Here is a 25,134-nt window from a genome sequence, read left to right as displayed (position 1 = left end):
CTCTCGCTCTCTCCCTCTCGCTCTCTCCCTCTCGCGCTCTCGCGCTCTCTCGCTCTCTCGCTCTCTCGCGCTCTCGCGCTCTCGCGCTCTCGCGCTCTCGCGCTCTCGCGCCTCTCTCGCTCTCTCGCTCTCTCGCTCTCTCGCTCTCTCCCTCTCGCTCTCTCCCTCTCGCTCTCTCCCTCTTCCTTTCGCTCTCTTCCTTTCGCCATTTTAAAAACCTCAATCAGATCACCCCCTTGAATTTTTCCAAACGTGCGTCAACGGGTTTGGGAGTTTGTGACTGAACGGAACACCTCCTGGGAAATTCCTGACCCGTGCCCCTTGTGATTTTTTCATCCCCGGGGGGTGGGGGAGGTGGGGGGGGCGGTTTGCTCCCAGCAGTGTCCAGGAGATTAATCTTCAATTCCTGGAGACTCCAGGACAGCCCTGGAGGGTTGGCAACCCCTATTGACTAATTCTCAGTAAAACAAAGGCCTCATTTGTCGGCCCCCCGGCCTGCAGGCTGATCTGCGCGACAGGCCTCGTGACAGCGCAAAAAGTGAACGAGTCCACTGTTTGGGATTCAGGTCTCCGTGCTGCCGCTTGTTCTATTTATGTGGTTTATATTTTTTCAAAACTTCGCTTCACCTCTGCAGGAGAAAAAGGCGCAACTTCAGCAAACAGGCCACAGAGATTTTGAATGAATACTTTTACTCCCACCTCAGTAACCCTTACCCCAGTGAGGAGGCCAAAGAAGAGCTGGCAAAGAAATGCGGCATCACTGTATCGCAGGTCAGTGTATCCCAGGTTAGGCCCGTTTAACCTTCTCACAGGTACTGTTCTTATCGTTTCATGTGGTTTCTGTTTGAGGTGATTGTGCTTGTGTGTGTGTGTGTGTGTGTGTTTTTTTTTTGTGCGTTCTTTTCTGATTTAAGCGCGCATTGACGTGTTCGATGTCGTAGTCGCTGCAAAGCTTTATCGGCTGTGCGACAGGGGTTGTCCAAACTGAAGCCGATTGGCCAATAATGACGAGCTGTGGCCGACCGCTCCCAGCCTCTGAGTCGGTGGATTGGTGGGGCTCAGGCCCCGCTCCAGAGACGCGCAAACCCCAGGCTGCCGCCCCCCCAGTGCGGTGCTGAGGGAGTGCTGCACTGTCGGAGGTGCCGTCCTTCGGGTGAGACGTCAAGCCCCGTCTGCCCCCGTCGGGTGGATGTCAAAGATCCCATGGCCACTATTTTGAAGAGGAGCAGGGGAGCGCTCCCTGGTGTGCTGGGCCGATATTTATCCTCAACTAACATCACTGTAAAACAGATGATCCGGTCATTATCACATTGCTGCTTGTGGGATCTTGCTGTGCGCAAATTGGCTGCCACGTTTCCTACATCACAACAGTGACTACACTTTAAATGTGCTTCACTGGCTGTAAAGCGCTTTGGGACGTCCTGAGGTTGTGAAAGGTGCTGTATAAATGCAAGTCTTTTTTTTTCTTAATTATTATAAAACTTTATTGACCATGCAGCAAGGTTGTCGAAACTATGGCCTGGTTGACCACGTGTGGCCCAGGATTCTGGCAATCTGCCCACAAAGCCCAGGCTTCACCATGCTACCCCCTGGGCCAGATTTCTGGCGCTCCCCAGCTACTACCATCAGTATACGGACTGCAGAGTTCCAAGGAGAACGCTCGCTCGCACCTTCTCTGGGCATCGAGGGATGGGCCGTAAATGCCGGCCTTGCCAGCTTCATCCCTGCAATAAGAACAAATTGTGTTTTACATTTCTTTCTCACTCATTTGTCCTGATTGAATTTAGAAGGCCTTGAGGGGGGGGGGTTTGGGCAGGGTTGGTGTCGGTAGTTATTGCCTCCTTAATGGATCATAGAAAGGTTACAGCACAGAAGGAGGCCGTTCGGCCCATTGAGTCCGTGCCGGCTCTTTGCAGGAGCAATCCAGCTAGTCCCACTCCCCCACCCTTTCCCCCGAAGTCCTGCAAATTCTTTCCTTTCAAGTACTTATCCAGTTCCCTTTTGAAGGCCATGATTGAATCTGCCTCCACCACCCCCTCGGGCAGTGCATTCCAGATCATAACCACTCGCTGTGTGAAAAAGATTCTCCTCATGTCACCTTTGGTTCTTTTGCCAATCACCTTAAATCTATGTCCTCTGGTTCTTGACCCTTCCGCCAATGGGAACAGCTTCTCTCTATCGACTCTGTCGAGACCCTTCATAATTTTAAATACCTCTATCAAATCTCCTCTCAACATTCTCTGTTCCATGGAGAACAATCCCAGCTTCTCCAGTCTATCCACGTAACTAATGTCCCTCATCCCTGGAATCATTCTAGTAAATCTCTTCTGCACCCTCTCTAAGGCCTTCACATCTTTCCTAAAGTGCGGTGCCCAGAACTGGACACAATACTCCAGTTGTGGTCGAACCAGTGTTTTATAAAAGTTCATCATGACTTCCTTGCTTTTGTACTCTATGCCTCGATTTATAAAGCCCAGGATCCCATATGCTTTTTTAACCACTTTCTCAACCTGCCCTGCCACTTAGGATCTTCAGTCTGAACCAGCAACTTGAGATCTACTCCAAATAAACGGGCACAAGGCTCAGTGATACGTATTAAAGGCCACAAGACTCAGTTCGGATACCCCTGCCTTGCAGACTCTTGCCTCAACGATCTGTTTTATTCGATCAAATTTGCGTCTCTTTTGAACGTTCGTCATTGACCAATTTTTATCCTTGTGTTCAAATCGCTCCTCCCTATCTCTGTAACCCACTCCGGCCCTACAATCCTCCGAGATCTCTGCGTCCCTCCAATTCTGGCCTCTTGCGCATCCCCAATTTTCATCGCCCCGTCGTTGGCGGCCGTGACCTCAAGAGTCTAGGCCCTAAGCTCTGGAATTCCCTCCTTAAGCATTTCTACCCCTCTGTCCTTTAAGATACTCCTTAAAACCTAGCTCTTTGTCCAAGCTTTTGGTCACCTGTCCTAATATCTCCTTATGTGGCTCGGTGTCAAATTTTGTTTGATAATCGGCTCCTGTGAAGCACCTTGAGACATTTGTATTATGTTAAAGGCGCTATATAAATGCAAGTTGCTGTTGTTGTTGACCAGGTAGCCATTTTGGACTGCGGACCTCAAGCTGTTGGGCTGTCCCAGAATGGAGATAATTTCTCAGCACGTTCCCTGCATTGTTTGTCTTCCTCTTTTGTCCCTGCTGACTCGTGCAGCGGCTCAGTTCCATCACAGCTGTGACCCACCTTGTGACTTAGCCAAGTGACTGCTCTTCCGTACTGGGCCCAGACAGCAACAGGGACATTCGGGGAGTCTTCACACATTCAGGTGCCGGCCGGTGACTCCTTGAATAGCGAGGAGGAATGGGAACTCAAGGGCCGATTGCACGGCCCTTCTGTTGCTGTTCCGAGGTCAGAGGTTAAACCCCAGGTCTCCCTGGTCTGGCTCAGTGGCACGCAGTGCAGTGCACTGACTTACTGAACCATTTCAACCGTCCCGGCAAGGAAACTCAATTATTATTAATTTTGATTATTATCTCCAAGTTTAGAAAAACCTGCAGGATTATTACTCCTGCCCTTCTCTCCCATTCAAAATTTAAAGGAGACGGGTGTAACTGATCAAAACATTGAGGAGAGGGACTTCAGAGCAGGGAATATTATTCCATATTTTTATACCTAGTGTCAGTATTGAGCTCTGGCCTGGTCAGGTACAGCACGGGTTAGATACAGAGTAAAAGCTCCCTCTACACTGTCCCATCAAAACACATCCCAGGGCAGGTACAAACACGGGTTAGATACAGAGTAAAGCTCCCTCTGCACTGTCCCATCAAACACTCCCAGGGCAGCGTACAGCGCGGGTTAGATACAGAGTAAAGCTCCCTCTACACTGTCCCATCAAACACTCCCAGGGCAGGTACAGCGCGGGTTAGATACAGAGTAAAGCTCCCCTCTACACTGTCCCATCAAACACTCCCAGGGCAGGTACAGGGTTAGATACAGAGTAAAGCTCCCTCTACACTGTCCCATCAAACACTCCCAGGGCAGGTACAGGGTTAGATACAGAGTAAAGCTCCCCTCTACACCTGTCCCATCAAACACTCCCAGGGCAGTACAACACGGGTTAGATACAGAGTAAAGCTCCTCTACACTGTCCCATCAAACCACTCCCAGGGCAGGTACAGCACGGGTTAGATACAGAGTAAAGCTCCCTCTACACTGTCCCATCAAACACTCCAGGGCAGGTACAGCACGGGTTAGATACAGAGTAAAGCTCCCACTACACTGTCCCATCAAACACTCCCAGGGCAGGTACAACACGGGTTAGATACAGAGTAAGCTCCCTCTACACCTGTCCCATCAAAACACTCCCAGGGCAGGTACAGCACGGGTTAGATACAGAGTAAAGCTCCCTCTACACTGTCCCATCAAACACTCCCAGGGCAGGTACAGCACGGGTTAGATACAGAGTAAAGCTCCCACTACACTGTCCCATCAAACACTCCCAGGCAGGTACAGCACGGGTTAGATACAGAGTAAGGCTCCCTTTATACCTTGTTACGATCTCAAGCCGGGCTCATGGGACGTACGAGTTTTATCGGGGTTCTCTGGATTTACTTCCCACCTCCACTCGTGGCGAATGGAACATTCATGAGCAGAAACAGAGTGGCCGGCTGACATTTTACCCCCTCGGAGCGAGAGATTTGACTTGATGTCGGAGTTGCAGTTTTCATTATTGAAGTACAGTGCGATCCCGTCCGAGAACTTGTGTCAAACGAAGGATTTTGAAGTGAAATAACTTCAGAGGCTTGTGTCGTGTCGGAGTTTGCACAATCGAAAGTTACGGCACGCAAGGAGGCTGTTCGGCCCATCGTGCCCGTTGCTATCCGGCTTAATCCCACTTTCCAGCATTTGGTGCGTAGCCCTGTGGGTTACGGCATTTCAAGTAAATACCTCCGAGTTTGTCACAAAATTGTAAAAATTCCTTTTGGGTTTATTAATCGCCAGCTGTCGGGGGGCCTGACACAATCAGGTGTGACGCTACAGTTGGTAACTCCCTCCCCCTCTTCCCCCCCCCCCCCCCCCCCCCCCAAATCTCTCCCGAAGATGCTGATCTGTTCTGGGGTACAATTCCACACCCCCTGCTCCCACCCCGCCCGCCCCTGAAGGGAATTCTTCTGTCCACCTTGAATGTCAGTCTTTGCCGAGTGTTCTTTGCCTGTGGGGGTGGGCGGCCAGGTCGGGGGGCCGTGGGAGGTCATTCGGCCGAGTCCGTTGCTGTCCCCACGCACGCGCTTCCCAGCGGGAATCAGGAGCAGCGACGTTGAGCTTTCTCCCTCCCGCCTTCCCCTTCCCTCCGCCCCCCCCCACCTACTTGCCAGCCTGGAGGCTCCAAGGCCAATTGACGTCTTCTCCTGAGATCAACGAACCACATCTTTCCCCTGGTCTGTCCCACACCAGGCCAAATAAGTCTCTTCACCTCAGGCTTGGGACCCATCGAGCCAGCAGAGTGGGGGCGGGGGCGAATGGGTGGTTTGAAGTCTAGTTTCTGATGAGCAATATATCATATAATGCATCTCTCGCCCTGCCCCAATTCCTGGGGCAGAGGTGCTCCGCGTCCTCGCCTTGACATTCTGCTGGATTTTTTCCACTCAACACCGAATGTCGGCCAGATGGAATTACACTGGTTTGTCCTGGTGTTTATATTCCCTCCTTACTTCATCTAATTCTATTGGGATGCCCTTCCATCCCTTTCTCCCTCGTGTGTTTATCTGGCTTCCCATTTAAAGGCATCCATGATACTCCTCTCCACTGCCCTTGTGGTAGTGTGTTCCATATTTAACTCTTGAGTGAAGAAGTTTCTCCTGAATTCTCTATTGGATTTATTAGTGATTATCTTCTCTCTAGTTCTGGTCTCCCCCCACAACTGGAAACATCTTCTCTACGTCTACCCTATCCAACCCTTTTGTAATTTTAAAGACTTCTGTTAGGTTGCCCCTCAGTCCCATTGGTAGAGAAAAGAGCCCTCGTCTGTTCAGCCTTTCCTCCCATAGTTATAACCTTTTCAGTTCTGGTATCGTCCTTGTGAATCTTTTTTGCACCTTCTCCAGTGCCTCTATATCCGTTCTATAATATGGAGACCAGCAATGTGCACGGTACTCCAAGTGTGGTCCAACCAAGGTTCGATACAAGTTTAACATAGCTTCTCTGCTTTTTAATTCCAACCCTCTAGAAATGGGCTTGATTTGCTTTGCGAGCTGTTCCTCCTGGAAGTGGGGAACCTGACAGCAGGCCCCACGATAAATTGGGCCAACGCCAAAGTGATGGGGTCGCCAACCCTCCAGGACTGTCCTGGAGTCTCCAGGAATCAATCTCCCAGACACTGCTGCGAGCAAAACCCAGGGAGAAAAATCATAGGGGCGTTAAAAAAAAGTTGTATGTTATTTTAAAAATTATTTCTGAACGCTTTTTGTTATAAAAATATTGGAGGCGGGGGTCGGGGATAAAGGCTGTTTGACCGGGTGGGGCGGTCGTGTGATGAAGCCTCCAGGAATACGTCCAACCAGAGTTGGCAACCCCGGGGGGGGGGGCGGCGGTGGGGGGGGGGGGGAGAGAGGAGGAGGATGCTGTGGACATCAAGCAGGCTGCCGGGAATAATAATAATGAGGAGGAGGAGGAGGAGGGAAAGAACAGCTCACAAGGTGACGCAGCCTGCCAAGGATGGGACGTCCTCCACGGGCGTGGGGGTGGAAATGGGGAACGGTTCTCGAGGCGGGGTAGACGAGCCCCCTTTCTCCTTCCCCCGTTCGCTCCGTCGCTGACTCTCCGCCGCGCAGACTGGCCGGCTGTTCCCCCCGGCCCGCCGCGCGCGCGGAGCCGCGAGGTTCGCGCTTCCAAGATGGCGTCTTTGGCCCTCTTTTTTTTTTTTCCCCCCCCCCACCACCCCAGCTGCGCCGGACGAGGCCGTCGCGGTTTATGGAGAGTTTGATTCTCAAGGCGGCGGTAGTTTCGGGAGGACATCGCCTCATGGTCTCTTCTCCCTCTAGGTGTCCAACTGGTTTGGAAACAAACGAATTCGGTATAAGAAGAACATTGGTAAGTTCCAGGAGGAGGCTAACATTTACGCAGTTAAGACCGCCGTGAATGCAACTGCTGCCTCTCAGAACAGCCAAGCAAACTCGCCCACCACTCCCACCTCCGCAGGTAGGCAGATAACCTAGCGACAGTACCCTCTGCACTCATTGGCTCTGTTGCTCTTTCACACGACAACAAAGGATTTTTTTTTTTTTAAAAAAAGCCCGATCGGGTTGGAACGAGAAACCATTTCCTCCCGGAGAACGTTCCAGTCTTATTTTACCCCCTTTTTTTTTCCCCTCCCCCCCACCTCCCCCCGTTTTATTTTAATTTTATCTTTATTTTCCTTCCTGTGATTGCGTTTTTTTTTTTCTGGTGTCTTGTCTCTTGGTGTAGCCCCTGGGCCTGTGGAGATTTGCCATTTTTTATTATTATTATTTTATGCCTTGTTAGCTTCATTCAGTGTGTTCACACACACATATCTGCGTTTTTTTTTAAAAAAAAACTGTGATGATGCTGTTAGCTTTTCTCTTTTTGTAAAAGTGCCCAGAAAGTTGCTGATGACTCATTGGATGCCGGCACCGACTGATGTGATATTGGGCAGTAAAGTTTAGGAAAGTCCCTGGTTCGATTCCTGGCCTGTGCTGAGTTCGCTGGACTCCGCAAACAATCTCGGCTCCTCTGGGCTCGGGAGCGGGAATTTGTAGCACTGCCAACTCTCAGGATATTCTTAACGATGGGGCTGATGCCATTATTGGGGCAAAGGGGAGAAACGTTATCACTACTTTGCACCTTCTCTCTTCCCCGCCCACTGCCTTTCCCAGAGGGGTCACTGGATACTGTCTGTCTGTCTGTCTCTTTTTTCTTTCTCTTTTTCTCCTTTCTTTCTTTCTTTCTTTCCCTTTTTTCTTTCTCTTTCTTGCTCTCTTTCCTTTCGTTTCTTTCTCGCTCTCTTTTTCTCCTTTCTTTCTTTCTCGCTCTCTTTCTTTCTCTTTTTCTCCTTTCTCTTTTTCTCCTTTCTCTTTTTCTTCTTTCTTTCTCTGTCTTTTTCTTCTTTCTTTCTCTTTTTCCTCCTTTCTCTTTCTTTCTTTCTCTTTTTCTCTCCTTTCTCTTTCTTTCTTTCTCTTTCTTTTTCTCCTTTCTTTCTTTTTCTCCTTTCTCTTTCTTTTTCTCCTTTCTCTTTCTTTTTCTCCTTTTCTCTTTCTTTTTCTCCTTTCTCTTTCTTTTTCTCCTTTCTCTTTTTCTCTTTCTTTCTTTCTCCTTTCTTTCTCTCTTTCTCCTTTTCCTTTTTTTTCTTTCTTTCTCTTCTCTTTTCTCTTTCTTTCTCTTCTTTTTCTCCTTTTTTTCTTTCTCCTTTTTTTCTCTTTTTTTTCTCTTTTCTTTCTCTTTCCTCTTTCCTCCCTCCCCCCAGGAGTGCGCACTCTCCCTTGCTCAGGGTTCTCACTCATTCTCCCACCCTCCCTTGCGAGCACGCTCTCTCCTGCTCACGTGCTCTCCCCCTCCATCCCTCGTGCGCACGCGCCCTCTCAATCTCCCTCCCCCTTCCTTGCGCTCTCTCTCTCCCTTTTTTCTCTTTCTCTCTCCTCCCCCTTCCCCCCCCCCCACCTCACTCCCCCTTCCCCTGAATTGCATGCACCAATACAATAATGGGAAATCAGTGAACAAAATCCCAACTGTGGGGCGTGCTGATTTGGCAGGTGGATCCGAGTCTGAATAACTATCCAGTGGCCCCCTGCTGGCAAGAGCTGGACAGTGAAAGCTCTTCAACCACGGAGGCATCGCAGCCTGCTCCAGATCCTGACGTCCCCCCGAACATGCCTTTCCCGGAGGGGTCACTGGATAACGAACATGAGTGGGGGAGTCCTGGCTGCTAATTTTGTGTTAAATTTTCTCCCTAACCCAGGGGAAATGGGACCAACGATTGTGTTCCTTTGCTGTCAGCGAAAGAAATAACACAGCTGACCTGTTCTGGTACGGCTCAGTCCCACACCCAGAGGTGCCTGTACCCACTGAATCAATGAGGGGGCGGGCAAGCCAAGAACTGTATCGAACTATTTAACTTTTTTTTGTCGATTTATTTTATTTTTTAATTAAATCCCAAGCAGCGATTATAATTCAGGGGTGGGATGCTTAGCCTGGTGGCCTTACCAAGTACCAGTATGGAGGAGCTGCATTATGACCTGCCCAGGTCGATTGGACGTGTAACCCGACTTTGAGATTCTTCGCTTTATCTCCGCGGCACTGGAATCTCCCTCGATTTCAGTTAAGGCTTTGGGCAGGGGGGGGATTTAAACATCTTTTATATTAAGAAAAAAAAAGCTGCCTTGAGTTCGCAACGTCATCCACAAACAGTGAGGGTTCGAACGTGAAAGTAAGGGCAATGTTCATCTCCGCCAAGCGTTAATTCAGCTCCTCCATGCTGTGCCCAACGAGCTCTCTCCGCCTGCTCTGTCCAGAGGGATAGCGCTTTTTAAATCCGAAGTGTGCAAGACTAAATTTGCTTTTTGATGTCCTTTTCTTTCCGTGCCCTCGTGGCGGTTTATTTGTGCGCCCGGTTTAGCGGTGAGTCATGTGTTTTAAAAAGCACTGACTGCGTAGTTAGGGTTGCCAACTTTGGTAGCAGGTATCCCTGGAGGTTTCCACAGGGGGATCTCCTGCCTTCAAATGCCCCGATTTTCCCCCACACTCCCACCATTGGAATCCCAACAAATCCAACCTCACAGTGCCCTGACTTCCCGATGCCAATTCGTAAGTCAATTGGATGATTCTTGACTGTCAGTCAAAGCAAATTTTTTTCCCCCCCCGCCCCCCCTCCCATCTCCAATATTTTTTCCAACTAATAAACCAAACTGTTCAACGAAAATGGGGGGAAAAAAAACACTTTTTTAACTGCCCCTCTGATGTTTCTCCCCGGGTGTTCTGCTCGTCGCAGTCTCCTGGAGGTTAACCTTCGATTCCTGGAGACTCCAGGACAATCCTGGAGGGTTGGCAACCCTGTGCGTAGTAGTGGAAATCAGAGGCTTCTTCAGGCCTTATGGGTTTCTGCTTTTTAACAGCCTGCTTTGGGCTAGGCCCTGCTTCAAGCCCTGGGCCTACCTTCCTGGGTGCTACCATTCGACCTATGCTTGATCGATGAGTCTTTCTTGAGCGGACACCCCTGGATTCAGGGAAGGGAAGTGGGAGAGGAGGAGGAATAATGTGTGGAAAATCGACAGAGACGGGAGAAGAAATGCATGAGGCAGATAACTCCTCTCTGCTTCTGCTGCTTTTTTTTTGCTGAGGTTGGAGGAAGGGTTGTTTTTGCTTGCCAAGTTTTCAATGTTCCAGTCTCTCCTCTTGCCTCCCTGCTTCGTCCTCCCTCCTTCTGAAGGGTTGTCCAAATTGAGGCGTTAATGGGCATAAATCTCTAAAGTAGAATGGTGATGGGCCTATGCATTAGGATATTTCTGCAACTGATGCTTCTCTCCATCTCTATCGATCCCCTCTGTTTTCTATCATCCCCTTCTTACCCCAATCTCCCTCTCTCCCTCCCTCCCTCCCCCCCCCTCTCTCTCTCTCTCTCTTCCCCCTTTCTTCTCTCTCTCTCTCTCTCTCTTCCCCTTTCTTCTCTCTCTCTCTCTTCCCCCTTTCTTCTCTCTCTCCCCCTTTTTTCTCTCTCTTCCCCTTTCTTCTCTCTCTCTCTTTTCCCTTTCTCCTCTCTTTTTTCTCTCTCTCTTCCCCTTTCCTCTCTCTTTTTTCTTTCTTTCTCTCTCTCCCCCTTTTTTCTCTCTCTTCCCCTTTCCTCTCTCTCTCTCTCTCCCCTCTCTCTCCCCCTTTCCTCTCTCTCTCTCTCTCTCTCTCCCCTCTCTCTCCCCCTTTCTCCTCTTTTCTTTCTCTCTCTCCCTCTCTCCCCCTTTCTTTTTTTTCTCTCTCTCTCCCCCTTTTTCTCTCTCTCTTCCCCTTTCTCCTCTCTTTTCTCTCTCTCTCTCCCTCTCCCTCTCCCTTTCCCTCTCTCCTTCCCCTCCACTCACGGACGTTAACTGAAGCCTGGTAGCCACCTTTTGTCCCTCTATGGATCCAGTGCATCGATACATGGTGTGGAACCACAACGGCAGTAATGAGCTAGTAGCGAGTTTGAGCCAGAGAACCTGCTGGGACCCCCGGTCAAGGTGCCATTGTGGATCATCAGAGCGGTGAGAGGCTCTGGATCCTGTCCGCACAGAGATTGGAAACTAGATTTCACGCCTGGAACTGTTTTCTAAATATTTCATTTTGATAAAAGACGAACAAACCAATCCTTGAGCTGGACCATCTCGTTGCATTAAGCCTTGGGGGTGTTCAATTTGTTGACTCAAACCATCTGGTATTTTTAGCAGAATCAGATTGGACTCCCAGTGCAAGGGGCAAATGTGAAACTTCAGGGGGAATTTTAACCAACTCTCCGGGCGGGATTCCCACGGGATCGGGTGGAACCCCGGTTTTACTCCCAGGTTAAAATTGCCTCCTTTATCTCTCTCTCCTCCCCCCAGCCTCCCAAAACCCCGTCAGTTAACCCATCTCCCCCTGATGGGCTGAATTTTCCTTGTCACATAGGCTGCTAAATTGGAACATCTGGAGTCAGGATGCTTGGCAAGAGATGGGTGATTGAGTTTTAAAAAAAAAGAGGTTCCAGGATCTCCCAGAAGTTGAAGATTGAGAGTCTGCCTCAGCCTTGCTGAAGAAGGGTGAAGCTGTAGGAGGAACCTTTGAAAGAACTGGTCGACCTGGGCTGTGATGATAACTTTAGAAAGAACTTGCATTTATATAGCACCTTTCACAACCTCAGGACGTCCCAAAGCGCTTCAAAGCCAATGAAAGTACTTTTGAAGTGTAGTCACTGTTGTAATGTAGGAAATGAGGAACTATCTGAGTCAAGTATTCACTTGGCCCAGTGGCAGCCTCGTGTCATGAAGGTTGACTCAAGGTGCAAGATACTACCAGGAGTTAAGCATATATTCCAGGCTGTATCCTGCATTGCTGGTGGAGACGGTAAATTGAGGCCCTGTCTGCCTTTTCGTGTGGATGTAAAAGATCCCATGACGCTTTTCAAAGGAGAGCAGGGGAGTTCTCCCCGGTGTCCTGGCCAACGTTTATCCCTCAACCAACACCACCAAAACAGATTATCTGGTCATGATCACGTTGCTGTTTGTGGGATCTTGCTGTGCGCAAATTGGCTGCCGCGTTTCCTTACATTGCAACAGTGACTACACTTCGAAAAGTGCTTCATTGGCTGTAAAGAGCTTCGGGATAAGAACAAAAGAAATAGGAGCAGGAGTAGGCCATTCGGCCCCTCGAGCCTGCTCCGCCATTCAATCAGATCGTGGCTGATCTTCGACCTCAACTCCACTTTCCCACCCGATCCCCGAGAGTCCAAAAATCTAAGTCCTGAGGGCGTGGAAGGAGATATGCAAATGCTTTCTTAAAACTGCAAGACCAGTAGAGAGGTGTGGTGTTGGGAGAAACCAGTCTTGCAGTTGGTAGAATGTGGCCGTTCTGTTGCTTAATGTGGTGATGCCTTCAAGAGCTGAATCTTCTCCCAAAACTCTCTTAATTTGGTGATTTTTCTCCTTGCCCTGTTTGGATGTCCCTGAGATTGGTAGATTTATTGTTGGGCAAGAGTATAAATGTTTACGGAACCAAGGCGGGTAGATGGAGCTAAGGTGCAGATCGGCCATGATCGAATTGAATGGCGGAATGGGCTCGAGGGGCTGAATGGCCTTCTGTTATTACTGGGGCGTACGTTGCTGTCTGAATTGGTACTGCTCCAGCTCGCGGTGTGCCACTGCACTAAAGCTGCTTTTTAACGTAGCGTTTCAGTGCCAATGGGCAGGTTTCCCGCAGGCCGAAAGCAACGCCCGATGTCAACTGAGGCCAGCGAGGCCCTCCCCCCTAGTTTCTTTCCCATTGTTTCCAGCATCGGGCCTTGAAAAGCAGAATCCGCCAGATTGTCCTGGAAGTGCGACAGGCTGCGAGACCCCGTGTTTCGGGAGCCAGAGGCCCAGGCCCCCACCCCACCTCCTCCTTTGTCCCACCGGGCCATGTGTGCGTTGCCCAATGTCGAGATTGTGGTCGGCCGCCATGGGTCCGGGTTCAAATCAACGTCTCGAGTCAGCCTCGGAAGTTCAAGTGGGTCGGTAACCAGGAGTCATGGATTGAAAATAATTGGCAAAAGAAGCAGAGGGCGAAATGGCGAGAATTTTTTCACACCGAGGGTTGTCCGGATCTGGAACGCACTTCCTGAGAAGGTGATGGAAGCAGATTCCATCGGAACTTTCCGAAGGCAGTTGGACATGTCCTTGAAGAGGACTGATTTGCAGGATTATGGGGAGGGAGAAAGCTGGGACGAAATTGGATTGCTCTTTCAAAGAGCCAGCACAGCCACGACGGGCTGAATGGCCTCCATCTGTCCTGTAAGGTTCTATGATTCCAATGCCATCTCCTCGACCCGGCTGACTTCTTGGCCAAATCTCCCATTCTTGTGCCAAATCTCTTGCGTCCGCTCTTTGGTGTTGACTTGTGCCCACTGGAAACTGGGTTGGCCTGGTCCAAACCCATTGAGACACGTCTGTCTCAGAATTGGTAGACGGGGGGAAATCTGCCTTTAGTCTGGACTGTGTTTGAACGCCAAGTCCCAGAGGTTAAAGGTCATTGTGCCAACCCACATGTACGATTCAGATACTAATGGCGGGTGGCGAGGCGTGGGAGGGTTCCCCTTTCAAGAAGCCATGCCAACTAATCGAATTACGTCAAAATTTAACGTGCGGTTGAAACTGGCTTTGACGAACGTGGTAGGCCGGGCCCCGACATGACATCCGAAACAAGAGCAGGTTTCGACATTCACTAAATGTCGCCTCACTTCACTGCCAGAGAGCCACGAGGCGGCAGGAATCCCAGCAACGTCATAAACCACTTGCCCTGCTTGGTGGGCCTGGTCGAAGGTTGCCGGAACGTTCCACCGTTTTTATTTGGGAGGTTGTCCACACAAAAAAAAAAAAAAAGGGCTGGTCGGCGCCAACCCGTGTGACCAGTGGGGGCCGCGTCCCAGCTCAGACGTGCACTTGGACGATTTATCTGCACCCCATCTTCCGACTTCAAGAGGTTGGAGTCACCCCCTCGACTTGGCGACTGCTCACTCTGCAGTCCGTTTACTTCAGTCAGCAGAAACTCGGATTTTATTTTTCTTCCAGCGATGCCGCTGTTGGGAAGGACAGAAAGCAAAGTGTGAGCACCAGCCAGCTCTGGTGGTGTGTATCGACTCGAGGCTAGTCGTGAAACAGAATTGCAGACAAGTGTTTCTCTGCCTCCCCTCTGAGTTCAGTCTCTTGCTCGTTCTTCACTCGAGTGTCTGCCTCTCGCCCTCCATCACTCCGTGCGTTCTTCCCCACCCCCCGGTGTTCTCAATCTGTCTTTGTCTCTCGATCTCTTATCTCCCACTTTGCCTGGATCCTTTTCTCGCCCACGCTGTTTCCCCACTTCCCAGATCGTTCCTTGCATTCCTCACTGACGAGCATTTCCTCTCTCTCTTTGCCTCCTCCTTTCCCGAGCTCAACCTGCCTTTCTCCAGCTCTCTCTTCATCTGCTTCTCCATTTCCCCCTCCCCCCCAACTTGTCACGAACTCTCCCTCTCCCTCCGTCTCTCTCTCTCTCTCCCTCCGTCTTGCTCTCTCTCTCCCTCCTCGCTCTCTCCCTCTCCCTCTCCCTCTCCCCCTCCTCGCTCTCTCCCTCTCCCCCTCCTCGCTCTCTCCCTCTCCCCCTCCTCGCTCTCTCCCTCCCGCCTCGCTCTCTCCCTCCCGCCTCGCTCTCTCCCTCCCGCCTCGCTCTCTCCCTCCCGCCTCGCTCTCTCCCTCCCGCCTCGCTCTCTCCCTCCCGCCTCGCCCCCCTCCCTCCCGCCTCTCTCTCGCCCCCCTCCCTCCCGCCCCTCTCTCGCCCCCTCCCTCCCGCCTCTCTCTCGCCCCCCTCCCTCCCGCCCCTCTCTCGCCCCCCTCCCTCCCGCCCCTCTCTCGCCCCCTCCCTCCCGCCTCTCTCTCGCCCCCCTCCCTCCCGCCCCTCTCTCGCCCCCCTCCCTCCCGCCCCTCTCTCGCCCCCCTCCCTCCCGCCCCTCTCTCGCCCCCCTCCCTCCCGCCCCTCTCTCGCCCCCTCCCTCCCGCCTCTCTCTCGCCCCCCTCCCTCCCGCCCCTCTCTCGCCCCCTCCCTCCCGCCCCTCTCTCGCCCCCCTCCCTCCCGCCCCTCTCTCGCCCCCCTCCCTCCCGCCCCTCTCTCGCCCCCTCCCTCCCGCCCCTCTCTCGCCCCCCTCCCTCCCGCCCCTCTCTCGCCCCCCTCCCTCCCGCCCCTCTCTCGCCCCCCTCTCTCGCCCCCCTCCCTCCCGCCCCTCTCTCGCCCCCCTCCCTCCCGCCTCCCTCCCTCCCGCCTCCCTCCCTCCCGCCTCCCTCCCTCCCGCCTCTCTCTCGTCTCCCTCCCCCCCGCCTCTCTCTCTCTCTCTCTCTCTCCCTCCCTCCCGCCTCTCTCTCTCTCTCTCTCTCCCTCCCTCCCTCCCGCCCCTCTCTCGCCCCCCTCCCTCCCGCCTCCCTCCCTCCCGCCTCTCTCTCGTCTCCCTCCCTCCCGCCTCTCTCTCGTCTCCCTCCCCCCCGCCTCTCTCTCTCTCTCTCTCTCTCTCCCTCCCTCCCTCCCTCCCGCCTCTCTCTCTCTCTCTCTCTCTCTCTCTCTCCCTCCCTCCCTCCCAGCCCATGAATCTTTTGCCAGTGTGCGAGTAAATCATGATCAGTTCAACCTCACCGGGAAGATCTTTGAACAGAACGCCCCTCCCTGAGATTTCCTTGTCTGAGCTGGTGTTTTTTTTTTTAGCAGAGTGCAATGGCCTGGCGAGAATATTTACTCCAATAGGAGGCCATTAATACAGACCCTTTCTGGGTGATGAGGCTCTTGCACATTGTCTCCATTGGTCAATTGGATACTGATTCCCACTGCTCTTGTTCTCTTTCTCTTTCTAGGTTCCTCTGGATCGTTTAACCTCTCTGGTTCTGGGGACATGTTCATGGCCATGCAGGGGTTAAATGGGGATTCATACCCAGGGGCACAGGTTAGTAACGGCCATGCTACGACAAACGGGGTGTTGTCGGGGGAAGGGGGTGCTGTTGTCCTGCAGGATTGCAATGGTTTCCCCTCCACTCCCGGTGCGGAGAGTGTCGTTACAGCAATTGGCGGGAGACGACCTCCAGGAGTCGACGGCCAATTGTGAAAGCCCTCCGGCCTTTCCTGTTGCGAAAATAAAATCACGTGCTGCTTGATCACAAAATGGCTGCCCACGGTTGCAACCGTGGGCAGCCATTTTGTGATCAAGTAGCACGTGGTTTTATTAATAGTTGTCGCCACATGGCTGGGTGGGCTGGCCCGACTTCATCCTCTTGTCCTGCCCTGAGAGAGAATCCGACAAGTCCGGCCAAGCATCGTCGGTTGTGGGGAGGCGGGGGGGGGGGGAAGACGTAACTGTGGCTCAGATCAGCACATGGTGTGGTACCATCGTAGATGCAGCACAGGAGGAGGCCGTTCCGATTAGTTCCACTCCCTCCGCTCTTTCCCCAATCGCCCTGTAAGTTTTTCCTTGTTCCAGATCACAACAACTAGCCGCGTGAAAAAATATTTCTCCTCACTTCGCCTCCGGCCCATTTGCCGATCACCTTGAATCTGTGTCTTCTGGTTACCGACCCTTCTGCCGCTGGAAACAGTTTCTCCTTATTCACTCCCATCAAAACCCTTCATGATGTTGAACGCCTCGGTCAGATCTTCCCTCAACCTTCTCTGCTCGAAGGAGAACAATCCCAGCTTCTCCAGTCTCTCCCTCATCCCTGGTACCAGTCCAGCAAATCTCCTCCACACCCTCTCTCGAGGCCTGAAGGCCAATTCCTTCCGCGTAGGGTTGCCAAATCTGACTGGCCGTAATCCTGGAGGGTTTCATCACATGACCTCCTGCCCCGCCCCCATTCTCCCCCCCCCCCCCCCCGCCCCATTGGTCGCCCGACATGTCCATCCTCATAGTGTCCCACCTTCCCAAGGCTGATCATTACCCCATTGGATGATCCTTGACTGTCAGTCAAGTAGCCACCTCCGCCCCCACCTCCATGTCTGATTTTTATAACCATTAAACAAAAGTTTTCAAAGAAAATATTTTTTAAAAACACCATTTTAAATTTATTGCCCCTATGACTTTTTTTCCAAGGTGTTTGCTCACAGCAAGTGTCCTGGAGAAATGTCTTTAATTCCCGGAGATTCCGGGACAGTCCCACTTGTGTGCGCTGACCTCAGTCAGTAATTGGGAACTGCATTTTGCCTGAATGTTCTTGGTCGAATGAAGGAGGGGAGGGGGGGAGAGGAATCGGTCACTCTCCACTGACCTCTGACCCTTTTACTGGACGGGGAATGTGCACGCGGACAGACTCCAGCTCGGCCGTGACGCCTGAGAATGGGAACGTGAACTGTGTGGGGGGGCGGGGCACGGGTGACCTGTGACCTCTTCTCCGTGGAGCAGCGCCAAGCGTCCAGTTCAATGTCCGCAAACTTGCGTCTCTCTCTCTCTCTCTCTCTCTCTCTCTCGCTGTCTCTCGAAACGACACCTTTGTGAAGTTGCCTGGGTGGGTGAGGGCAGGATATCGAGATCTCGTAAAGGCCATTGTTAAATCTTGCTTTGCAGATAGAGTCACTTCGCCACTCACTGAACCAGACCGGGGCCTACGGAGACGGACTGGGTGCGAATCAGATGTACAGTCCACGGGATGTGAGGGTAGGTGAATCGATCCTCTGGCCCCTGTGGGTGGGGGTGGCGGTGGTTCGGGGTTAAATCGGGGTTAGGGGGGGGGTTGGTGACCGAACTATACAAATCTGCAAGGACTTTGAAGCGGACTTACCTTTTTTTTTTAACCCCCTAAATATAAATGAGCTCCCAGGCCCTTTAAGAACTCCTGGCTTCTCCAACACTGGAATATAATGTGGGGAAATGTGAAGTCGTCCACTTTGGGAGGAAAAATAAAAAAGCAAAATATTATTTGAATGGAGAAATACTACAAAAGGCTGCGGTACAGAGGGATCTGGGTGTCCTCGTACATGAAACCCAAAAAGTCAACATACAGGTGCAGCAGGTAATCCGGAAGGCAAACGGAATATTGGCCTTTATTTCTAGGGGGATGGAGTATAAAAGCAGGGAAGTCTTGCTACAACTGTACAGGGTGCTGGTGAGACCACACCTGGAGTACTGCGTACAGTTCTGGTGCCCTTATTTAAGGAAGGATATACTCGCATTGGAGGCAGTTCAGAGAAGGTTCACGAGGTTGATTCCGGGTATGGAAGGGTTGTCTTATGAGGAAAGATTGAACAGGTTCGGTCTGTACTCACTGGAGTTTAGAAGAATGAGAGGAGATCTTATTGAAACATACAAGACTCTGAGGGGACTCGATAGGGTAGATGCTGAGAGGATGTTACCCCTCTTGGGGGAATCTAAAACTAGGGGGCATAGTCTCAGAATAAGGGGTCGCTCGTTTAAGACGGAAATGAGGAGGAATTTCCTCTCCCAGAGGGTCGTGAATCTTTGGAATTCTTTACCCAAAAATCTGTGGAGGCTGAGTCATTGAATACATTCAAGGCTGAGTTAGACACATTTTTGATCAGCGAGGGAGTCAAAGGATATGGGGAAAGGGCGGGAAAGTGGAGTTGAGGTAAAAATCAGATCAGCCATGATCTCATTGAATGGCGGAGCAGGCTCGAAGGGCCGAATGGCCTACTCCTGCTCCTATCTCTTATGGTCCCATCAAGACCAGTATCAGTTCATCCCTGGTCATTAAGTACGGGCAGCTCTCCCATGGCATTGCTCCATCAGAGGTGGTGGTTTTTTTTTATAACAATAATAAGTGACGGGGAATGTGTGACAGGAAGTAATTGTGACATTTCCAGGAAGTGCACATCTTATGTTCTAATACCAGTGGATCTCCCTTGGTTTTGCTTGTAGTAAGTTGCAGAATGAGCTCTGTGTTTTCCCTGTGTCTTAAGGGGTGACCTGATTGAGGTGTTTAAAATGTTCAAAGGATTCGCTAGGTAGATGCAGAGAAACTATTTCCTCTGGTGGGGGGAGTCAAGAACAAAGGCGGGGGAGCATAATCTTAAAAATTAGGGCTAGGCCATTCAGGAGCGAAACCAGAAAGCACTTTTTCACACCAAGGGCAGTGGAGATCTGGAACTCCCTCCCCCCAAAAGGCGATGGGTGGATATCGGGGGAGGGGGGGGGGGGTCAGTTGGAGCTTTCAAGACTGATTAGAGATTTTTGTTAAGGGTATCGAGGGATTATGGAGCAATGGCAGGTAAGTGGAGTTGAGGTGCAGGTCAGCCATGATCTAATTGAATAGCAGAGCAGGCCCGAGGGGCTGAATGGCCTCAAATTCCTCACAGTACTCTGTTACCTGTCTGTGTTGCCATCTAGCAGTGTTCTCTTGTAGCTCCTTGTCTTAAGACCGTAAGAGGTAGGAGCAGGAGTAGGCCATTCGGCCCCTCGAGCCTGCTCCGCCATTTAATGAGATCACGGCTGATCTGATTTTTTGCCTTTCCCGCCTTTTCCCCATATCCTTTGACTCCCTCGCTGATCAAAAATATCTTGTCTCTCTTTGACTCTTCTGCCTCCCACAGTTTCTCGTCGTTTTGCCCATTGTGTTCTTATTGTTTCGCGTTCTCTTCGCCCTCTTCCCGTCTCCGAGTGCTTCCCTCCCCGTTCCCTTCCCTCACCCATTGCTCCCCTCTGACTTTGTTTGTGTTGTTTGCCGGACGACCTGTTCTCCTCCTCCTCCTCCTCCTCCTCCTCCTCCTCCTTTGCCTTGTCTCTGGAAGTCCTTGTCTCCCCTGTCTGACCGCCTTCCCCCTGTTTTTTTTTTTTTCCCCGCCCTTCGGGTCAAAGTTCGTGAGGCCTTATCCCATCTTCCTTGGCTTCTCCCCCCACCCCCCCATTCTCCATCAGTGCGTCATTGGGAATAGATTCTCAACATGCCGCCCAGGCGTAAAGTTGATTGCGGATCAGCTGCCCATTATTGAAACCGCCCCGATTTTCAATTCCATTGGTCTGGGGATCGGGCTCCATGGACTGGCCACGGGGAGGCTGGATATAAAGCAGCGGGAAGGATGGCGACTTATGGCCTCTCGGGAAGCGGCAGGAACGCATGTCGGAGGAACAGCAGCGCCACTTTACGTTTGGAGGATCAAAAGACACCCCAGGCCGTCCCAAAGCGTTTCGCAGCCAATGAAGCCCTCTCGAGGCGCCGTCACTGTTGCATTGTGGGAAAGGCGGCAGCCATTTTTTGCGCTCAGCCAGCTCCCAGGAGCAGCAACAAGATAAACGAGCAGATAATCGGAATGGCCGTGGGGGAGGGAGCAAATTTTGGTTGAGGCGCAATACAAATAACAAAAGGAGCATGAACGCAGGCCGGTGGGCGTTTTATTAGCCGTGAGGCAACAATTCGAGCAAGGTTTTGTTGCAGGAAAATTATGGCAGCTAAATGGAGCGCGGATGACGGAGGCCGCAGTTAATTTTGAACTGAGCTTCTGCACCCAGGCGGGGGGGTACAGAGATCGAGAGATTTTTTCTGTGCCTTTTTTTTTTAGTCCGGAATCTGCAATGAATGGAACTTATTTCCGCTGGTCGGGGAGTCTGTAACTAAAGGACGCAAATTTAAGATGGTCACCGAAAGCCCGAAGGGAGAGGTCGGGAGAATATTTTCCTCCTCCCGTCCTCTGCTACGGGAAGTCGGATATCTGACCTGCAACGGTGGCGGAGGCAGAGTCCGTAGCGGCTTTCCAAAGGGAAGTGGATGAATATTGGAATAGCAAGAATGTGAAAGGGTCAGGGCAATGAGACTCGTCGATTAGCTCCTTCAGAGAGTTGGCACAGGCAACGACGGGCCGAATGGCCGCCTTCTGTTCTGTTAAACCGTATGATTTGGTCAAATGAAGGACTTGGGTATGTGTGGTCAATGAGGGAAAAGTCTCTCTCTTTTCCCCACTGGATAGGCTGAAGGCATTCCAGCTTCTGACTGGGCTGATGGGACGAGAGACAGTCCTTGGTTATTGGGCCTGGACGCGCACAGTAAGGTTTCTTGTGGGCTGCGGTAGTTCAAACATGATTGATGAGACTGGATTGTTTTTGTGTCGGAATCCAATCGTGCTTCACGATTTTAGAAAAAAAAAACACTTGTCTCCTCAATCAGTTCTTATCTGAAGTGTCATGTGTGGAGACAGACTGCCCTGGGTTCGGACAAGGCAGACAACTTTTTCCATGTTGAGGAGATATTTGCTTCTCTTCGTTCAAAAAATTAGACTTCAATCGGCATGAGCCGTGGCTCGGCGGGCAGCACTCTCGCCTCTGAGTCAGAAGGTTGTGGGTTCAAATCCCACTCGGGCACCAAACTCTAGGTGCCGTCTTACGGATGAGACGTTAAATCGAGGCCTCGTCTGCCCCTCTCGGCTGGATGTAAAAGATCCCTATTTCGAAGAAGAGCAGGGGGAGTTCTCCCCGGTGTCCTGGGGCCGATATTTATCCCTCAACCAACATCACCAAAAAGAGATTATTTGGTCGTCATTGTATTGCTGTTTGTGGGATCTTGCTGTGCGCAAAATCGGCCGCTGCGTTTCCTACGTTACAACGGTGACTACACTTTTTGAAAAAAATACTTAATTGGCCGTAAAGCGCTTTGGGGCGTCCTGAGGTTCGTGAAAGGCGCTATATAAATGCAAGTCTGCCTTTTGAAGCTCAGAATCGTCCACTGTCCTCCCCCGCCTCAATCAATCCAGACGGAATTGCTTGGCGAACCTAGAATCGTGGAACGATTCAGCACAGAAGGAGGCCGTTCGGCCCCTCGTGCCTGTGCCGGCTCTTTGGTGGAGTTAGCCAATTAGTCCCACTCACCCACTCTTTCCCCGTAGCTCTGCAATTTTTTCCCCTTCAAGTATTTATCCAATTCCCTTTTGAAAGTTGCTATTGAATCTGCTTCCACCGCCCTTTCAGGCAGCGCGTTCCAGATCATAACAACTCGCTGTGTTTAAAAAATTGTTTCCTCATGTCGCCTCTGACTCTTTTACCGATCACCTCAAACCTGTGTCCTCTGGTTACCGACCCTCCAGCCACTGGAAACAGTCTCTCCTTATTTACTCTATCAAAACCATTCATGATTTTGATCACCTCCACCAAATCTCCCCTTAACCGTTTCTGCTCGAGGGAGAACAACCCGGTTTCTCCAGTCTCTCCACGTAACTGAAGTCCCTCATCCCTGGTACCATTCCAGCAAACCTCCTCTGCACCCTCTCCAAGGGCATGGACATCCTTCCTAAAGTGTGGTGCCCAGAATTGGCCGCAATACTCCAGCTGAGGGCCTAACTAGTGTTTTATAAAGGTTAGTCCTCTATTCTTAACCAATTTTTTTTTCTCCCCCTCAAACACCCAAACCCCTCTCCCCACTTCCAGGCTAATGGAGGCTGGCAGGACGCAGCCACCCCCTCGTCTGTGACATCGCCAACAGAAGGTCCCGGAAGCGTGCACTCTGATACCTCCAACTGATCTCCTCGCAACGAAAACCATTCCCTGATCCAATGGGCTTTCTCCAACGTTGACCAAGAGGAGGAAAAAAAGAGAAAAGAGGAAGAAGAAAAAGGGGGGGTGATGTTAATCCTAACCAATCACCTTATGTTTTACTGTAAAACCTTTGACTTCAGTGTGATGGTTAAAGGAAAGGCTGCTATTTTATACACACAAAAAAAAAAATGTCACAAACTTCTGGGCAAGGCTTCTTTTAGATGCACCGTTTTCTCGGTAATGGTGACGGACCTCCGGTTCACGCCGCCAGTCTCTGCCGCCGCGCGTCTCTGGCCTGAATTCAGTCACTTCCCGATCCCCGGGCAGCCGAACCCTTCCAGCATTCGAGCTTGGGGAGCGGTCGCGTCCCCTCGCGGCGGCCAGGTCGTTGCCTGCAGTCGGGGAGTGACGCTGCCGCGCTCCAGCGGTTGCCGTGGAAACCTGTCCGTGGCGGTGATGGTGGAGGCGGGTGTGGGATTTCTGGAGGCCCGGCAGTGAGTGAGTGAGAGAGAGAGAGAGAGAGAGAGTTGCTCGGTAACCTCGTGAGACAGTCTGTACGAGTGAGTGTGCGTGCGTGCTTTGTTCGTTTCCTTTTTTTTTTCCTGAATCTTCTACATTTTTAATTAACTGTTTTTGGAGGGATATTGTGATTCGAGATACTTTAATGGGAGGGTCACTATTAATCCAACTGGTGAAGGACTTAGTGCAGACAAGAGGGATATGGACAGTGGTTCTGCAGTTGAATGAGTTGTTCCTGTATTTGGCTAAATATGATTGTTGCAATTAGCATTAAGGGTTAAGAGAAGTTTGTGTCATGAATTGGATAAGGAAAGAGCGCTCTCTCTCTCGTGTTTTCTCTCTCTCTCGTGTTTTCTCGCTCTCTCGTGTTTTCTCTCTCTCTCGTGTTTTCTCTCTCTCTCGTGTTTTCTCTCTCTCTCGTGTTTTCTCTCTCTCTCGTGTTTTCTCTCTCTCTCGTGTTTTCTCTCTCTCTCGTGTTTTCTCTCTCTCTCGTGTTTTCTCTCTCTCTCGTGTTTTCTCTCGTTCTCTCTCTCGTGTTTTCTCTCTCTCTCTCTCTCGTTTTCTCTCTCGTGTTTTCCCTCTCTCTCTCTCTCGTTTTCTCATGTTTTCTCGCTCTCTCTCGTTTTCTCGCTCTCTCTCGTTTTCTCTCATGTTTTCTCGCTCTCTCTCGTTTTCTCTCTCTCTCTCTCGTTTTCTCTCTCTCTCGTTTTCTCTCTCTCTCGTTTTCTCATGTTTTCTCGCTCTCTCTCGTTTTCTCGCTCTCTCTCGTTTTCTCTCATGTTTTCTCGCTCTCTCTCGTTTTCTCTCTCTCTCTCTCGTTTTCTCTCTCTCTCTCTCTCGTTTTCTCTCTCTCTCTCTCTCGTTTTCTCTCTCGTGTTTTCCCTCTCTCTCTCTCTCGTTTTCTCATGTTTTCTCGCTCTCTCTCGTTTTCTCGCTCTCTCTCGTTTTCTCTCATGTTTTCTCGCTCTCTCTCGTTTTCTCTCTCTCTCTCTCGTTTTCTCTCTCTCTCTCTCTCTCGTTTTCTCTCTCTCTCTCTCTTGTTTTCTCTCTCTCTCTCTCTCTCGTTTTCTCTCTCTCTCTCTCTCGTTTTCTCTCTCTCGCTGTCTCGTTTTCTCGCTCTCTCGTTTTCTCTCTCTCTCGTTTTCTCTCTCTCTCGTTTTCTCTCTCTCGTTTTCTCTCTCGTTTTCTCTCTCGTGTTTTCTCTCTCGTGTTTTCTCTCTCGTGTTTTCTCTCTCGTGTTTTCTCGCTCTCTCTCGTTTTCTCTCTCTCGTTTTCTCGCTCTCTCTCTCTCGTTTTCTCGCTCTCTCTCTCGTTTTCTCGCTCTCTCTCTCGTTTTCTCGCTCTCTCTCTTGTTTTCTCGCTCTCTCTCTCGTTTTCTCGCTCTCTCTCTCGTTTTCTCGCTCTCTCTCTCGTTTTCTCGCTCTCTCTCTCGTTTTCTCGCTCTCTCTCTCGTTTTCTCTCTCTCTCTCGCGTTTTCTCGCTCTCTCTCGCGTTTTCTCGCTCTCTCTCTCGTTTTCTCTCTCTCTCTCGCGTTTTCTCGCTCTCTCTCGCGTTTTCTCGCTCTCTCTCTCGTTTTCTCTCTCTCTCTCGCGTTTTCTCGCTCTCTCTCTCGTTTTCTCTCTCTCTCTCGCGTTTTCTCGCTCTCTCTCTCGTTTTCTCGCTCTCTCTCGCGTTTTCTCGCTCTCTCTCTCGTTTTCTCTCTCTCTCTCGCGTTTTCTCGCTCTCTCTCGCGTTTTCTCGCTCTCTCTCTCGCGTTTTCTCGCTCTCTCTCTCGCGTTTTCTCGCTCTCTCTCGCGTTTTCTCGCTCTCTCTCTCGTTTTCTCGCGCTCTCTCTCTCGCGTTTTCTCGCTCTCTCTCGCGTTTTCTCGCTCTCTCTCGCGTTTTCTCGCTCTCTCTCTCTCGTTTTCTCGCTCTCTCTCTCGTTTTCTCGCTCTCTCTCGTTTTCT

General features: G+C 51.1%; 1 protein-coding gene across 1 annotated transcript; it reads left to right on the top strand.

Moving 5' to 3' along the window:
• Positions 1-635: 635 nt before the first annotated feature.
• LOC137318252 (pre-B-cell leukemia transcription factor 2-like) lies at positions 636-23,634 on the top strand (the record flags this gene model as incomplete). Its single annotated transcript, XM_067981182.1, has 5 exons — positions 636-771; positions 7,032-7,188; positions 16,065-16,153; positions 17,762-17,851; positions 22,562-23,634. Coding segments are annotated over 5 exons (565 nt in total), but the record flags the coding sequence as incomplete, so codon positions are not given.
• Positions 23,635-25,134: the final 1,500 nt, after the last annotated feature.

Source organism: Heptranchias perlo, unplaced genomic scaffold (genome assembly GCF_035084215.1).
Source record: "Heptranchias perlo isolate sHepPer1 unplaced genomic scaffold, sHepPer1.hap1 HAP1_SCAFFOLD_687, whole genome shotgun sequence".
NCBI lineage: Eukaryota > Metazoa > Chordata > Chondrichthyes > Hexanchiformes > Hexanchidae > Heptranchias > Heptranchias perlo.
This window is presented reverse-complemented; position numbering and strand designations above follow the sequence as displayed.